Source organism: Centruroides vittatus, unplaced genomic scaffold, assembly GCF_030686945.1.
Source record: "Centruroides vittatus isolate TY-2023 unplaced genomic scaffold, ASM3068694v2 scaffold_386, whole genome shotgun sequence".
Classification (NCBI taxonomy): Eukaryota; Metazoa; Arthropoda; class Arachnida; order Scorpiones; family Buthidae; genus Centruroides; species Centruroides vittatus.
The window spans coordinates 1,355,632-1,360,810 of record NW_027122706.1 but is presented as its reverse complement, the minus strand read 5'-3'; the positions used below and the strand labels follow the sequence as shown (position 1 = coordinate 1,360,810).

The 5,179-nt window shown below is 30.2% G+C and overlaps 1 protein-coding gene across 1 annotated transcript; it reads right to left on the bottom strand.

The window, feature by feature from the left end:
• Positions 1-803: 803 nt before the first annotated feature.
• On the bottom strand, positions 804-4,395 carry m-cup (mann-cup). Its single transcript, XM_067286876.1, is given in 2 exon segments — positions 804-3,174; positions 3,177-4,395. Coding segments are annotated over 2 exon segments (1,929 nt in total). The 5' UTR covers positions 4,261-4,395; the 3' UTR covers positions 804-2,329.
• Between the last annotated feature and the right edge of the window lie 784 nt (positions 4,396-5,179).

The following is a 5,179-nucleotide window of genomic DNA, read 5'->3' as shown; positions in this document are numbered from 1 at the left end:
GAACTTTCGTCGTATGTTTGGCAAGGAGCCATCCTCGTGGAACACTCTCAAGTTACGGGAACAACACTTCTTGATGAAGGGATTGCCAGATATTACACCCTTAGACTTTCTTTTCGGGATTTGTCAAGGACAAGGTTTACACCGGTGTCAAAATTTGTGATCTTCAACATCGTCGTGTGTGCATTCAAGTTGCTGTTGCTGCAGTCAAGAGCGCTGCACCTGAGATGCTTAAAAGAAGTTGGCAGGAAATAGGATATAGACTCGATGTTCTATGTGCAACAAAAGGAGCTGATGTAGAGGTTCACTGATTTTTTAAATAAAACTTTGAGTTTTTCATCATAAAATATACCTTACTTTACATCCTTCCTAAGCGGTAGATTTTTTACAATAGTTTCAAATGTGTCACGTTTGTGGTGGACACCCTGTATTATTGTACTGCACACGCATATATAATATTTAATAATGTTTAATTATTTAGTAAATAGTCATTTAAAAATTATTGAAAATATTTTCATTTTCAATATGTTATATAAAATATAAAAAGTTAATTAAAAAATAATGTACTGTGCATGTATATTTAAGAGGGTCAATGGAAAAAAAAATTTTCTTAAAAGGGGTCAATGAAAAAGGTTGGGAACCCCAGTGTAAACTGACAAAGGTATAAATAAATAAAAAATAGTTAACATTATCATATCATATAATAAAATTATTGACATTCTTTAAATTATAATACTAAACATTTAATTACATTAATACGGGTAATTTATCTCAACTAAATTAACAGACCATGAATTTAGACTTGGTTACTTTTTTGACAGTATAATTTTATTAATTATACAAAGAAAACATTTACAGTTTGGAAAGATACAGTTACTAAGGATTTAAATTTAATATTAAAAATAAAAATATTATAGAGAATTTAGTTTACAAATATTAAATTTCAAATATCTATGAAAATTTAACAATCCTTATTTAAAAACAACAAATTGGTTTTTTTAAATATAATTCTAAAGTCCAAATCTAAGCAAATACTATTATAATATTCTGCAATTTACTATTATAAGTAAAAATATAAAAATATTTTAAATAAGAATAATCACTAGACAGTAATCATCTAACAGTTGTTAGGATTATTATTATTACATAATAAGTCATATTACATGTGGCAGTTGGAAATTGTGGGATGATATAGTCAAAATCTAAATATTATCAAATATTTTATATTTGATACTTTTTTTATTACACCAAATTGGTTTCGGTATTAATTCAACAATCATTTTCTCTGGTTTCACATTCAACACAAATATCACAATCACAGATTTGAGCACATCAGTTGGAATTTTTTTCCAAACCAAATATTAAAATCTTTTTTTAACTTGAGTGTTTTTATTAATAAATTATTATTTTTAAAATTAAATTAATAAAAACGGTTTTAATCTAGATTTCATATACTTTCTTATCTTTTAAGCCATTTAATATGAAAATTATTAATGTTCAGAAAATTATATTGAAATAAATAACACAGAAAAACATGACATGGTATTAAATATGATCTTAATGATCAAATATTCCATGCAATAATTAATTTTATTGGATTACTTCAACTATTCTTTATACTTTTAGTTAATTTTTGATTACATTACAGTAGTAACAAAACAGTAGCACAAAATTTTGTAATCCACTTTTATAATTTAGAATATTTGGTAAAATAACAGTCAGATTTATGAAAACGTATTTTTTAATCCATTTTATTAAAAAAATTATATAGAAATTTCATTATAATATAAATGCAACTTTTAAGTTGTAATTATTCCTTTCAATAATTTTATTTCTGCCAAGTATTTTTTGATCATATAACATGTTTTTTAAACAACTACTTATTAAAATATAGTAAAGTTACTATAGTTTATTCTACTTCTTAAAGCCGTAGATTTGAGTTTGTATGGAAGATCAAAATGATGAAATGACGGTTTAACATTCATAGAATTTATATTATCCATTTTCAGAAGTCATACTAAGTTATAATATTCTATTAATTTTAAGATTGTAAAATTAATTACGTTTAAATTACCCTAACGTCCAGTTTCTACTTACTATTTTATATTATTTGTTGTTACAATGAGAATAAAATTTTAAAAGAGAATGTTACTTTCCTCTAAAAAACAAATAGAAATGGGAAATTTATAATTTAGACACACAATACAAGAGAAAGACAAATTAAACAGTAATATTCCCAGCATTACAAAAATTTAACATTATTATAATATACTTACAACTAAAATAATTCAATAAATAGTCCTTGAGCATTAATTTGAACTATACATAAAATCTAATGCATTTTAATAAAACTTTCCAAAGTTATAGGAACTTCACCGTGATAAGGAATTTTAAATTCTAATATTTTACGAGCAGCTAAACATTTTAATGTTAAATACTGAAGTGGATTTATGGTGCATTCATTAACTCCAGAAAGCATACGATGTGGTTGATTGCCACTACTATTTCTTCGATCAATATGAGCTCCAAAATTTAATAGAGTACTTGTGACTTCTGGCACAAAATTACTTCTTAACGAAGCAATATGAAGAGGTGTACTTAAATTATGATTTGTAGCTTCTATGTTAGCACCACAATCTAGAAGAAGAAAAGTCACTGCAGAATCTGGAAAAATTGCAGTATAAGAATCTTCAAAAATTGTATTTGTTTTCATTGTATTTGCTCTAGATACAACCATGTGAAGTAATGTCTCTCCCGTAGATGTTCGTGGACTTATTCTAAGAATTTCCATGATTACTTCTCTCATTTCCTTTCTATGTTGTTCGGATGTTGAAATTACATTTAATATGTAAATTAAATGAGTCAGAACTCTAAGAATTTTATCAAAATTATCCTGTTGTCGCTTGAAAACAGGTCGAATTTTTAAAAGATCCATCGAAGTAGCAAATTGACTTACTAAAAGTTTAACAGAACCCAAGACGTCGTCATACTGTAATTTTTCACGCAGTATTCCTGCATTGTATTTTTCGTGTAAATCAAGAAATAATCTAACTAATGCCTGTGCCGTAAAACATACTTCGCTGTGGAGCAAACTGTCTTTTTGAATTCGAAGTTCTAAGGCATATCGCCAAAGATCGATACATCTTTGATACTGTAAGCCGTCAGCATAAGCCGCTCTCTGTACATCAAACGAAAAATCATATCCCGATGAAGAGACCCCAAAATTCTTTCACAGATCAAAAGTGACTGTATTCTCATCGTATCCAAATCGAGAGCCAAATTTTCAAGTTCTTCGGAAGAATCGAACTCCACGGCATTTAGATACGCCCATTTACAAGGTATGTTTTTCGGCTTACTAAGGATACCCGATTTATCTTCGTGTCTCAGTTGCAAAGCTTTTCTCCAATAGTATAAAGCAGTCTGAAGATCGTGATGTTCGTCCAAAAACGTGGAACCCAACAACTCGTGGGCTTCGGCGACTCTTTCCGGCGTATAATTGTAATTATCGATCAAATATTCAAATATATGAGTCGCTCCTTTCAGACAAGCGGTCTGCAGGGCGTCGTCACCGTATCTACTTTTTATCAACGGATCGGCTCCGTTTTCCAGCAACAATTTAGTCGTCTCAAATCTGTGTTCCTGTATCGCGTAATGCAATGCGGTTTTGAATTGTATATCTTGGGCATTGACGTCTGCTCCGTGTTTTAATAAAAATCCACAAAGAGGAACACTCTGCACAGAATTAATTAAACAGGTTCCACCATTAAAATTCGGCTTCAAAATATCTGCATTATTCTCTACGAGATATCTAACAATGTCAAGGTGAGTCATAAAACAGGCAGATCGTACAGGTGTAGAACCTGAATCAGAAACGGTATTAACATCGGCCCCGTGTTCGATGAGATATTTAACAACGTTAAACTTGCCAGATACAGCTGCACACCATAAAGGAGTAACATAATGGATGGAACGATCGTCAGGAACTTCAAACATTCCTCTCTGTTCAATGTCGGCATCACATTGAGTGATAAGATATTCAACGATCTCCACATTTCCTTTCTTACAAGCAATAAATAACGGCGCACAACCTTCTTTAACTCTCGATACGATCTCTTTTCTTTCTTCTTTACTAAATCTGTCCAATTTGCTGCGAATCGAATACGGAAGATGTGCACCTGGTGCTGCCAAACGACATTCCGCATAAAGTTCGTTAAAACTTTTCTCCTTTTGTGAATTCTGATCGACTTTACCGGTAATCCACATCTTCGTTTTATGTAATATCCTCTTATTGCAAAGTCGTCTTACGGTTAAACGATCGTACACTACCTGAGCTCTCCACACCGACAACTCTGTCTTTTCACACCCTCTGCCATTTTGAAGTTTAATGCTATTGGCTCTTCCAAATCACATGACGTGACATCATCACATTCTCGAGGTCATGAACTCTTCGTATGTGCGACACGCCGTATTTACACGTTTTGCTCTTTTGCTGGCTCCTGCTGTAAATCAAATATAATAACTAATAAATTATATTTATAAAGTATAATGTGCGCTTTTAACTGGCCGTTCTAAAATGTTATCTGGAAAAATTACTATGTGTAGTAAGTAGATAAAGGCAAAGTTTCAAAATCGAAGTAAGCACTATCACTTCGATGGCAACAACCTATGCAAAATATTACGATAATATTAACTCCTAATTGTATTTTAATAAAAGGGATTCGCCCTTTTGCATCCAAATTTATTCACTTTAAACGATATATTTAATTTTATTTGGTATTCATTTATACAAGAATAAATATTCCTGTTTCTATAGGAAAATTCTATTAAATTATTTTAATCTTATCAATTAATTAACTGATTGACACGTGCCTAAAATTAGCATAGTTATAAAATATTAGATTAAATCGCTATTACTTTTATGATAAAACGTCTTTTAATAGACATATCTAAAATTATATAGCCTAATTTTTAATACGTATCCCAAAATACAGTGTACTTTCTGAATAAAGTATCGATCTATTTATATCGTGAATTAAGCAATATGGTTGGTTTTATGGCGGGTTATATTATTTCTTCTATGCCAAATTCTTCCCACTGGTTATTAATTGTGAAAAATATACGTTTTAAGCCGTTTTAGGAAGCCAAATAAACTAAGGAACTAATCAGTCTTATTAAAACTGTA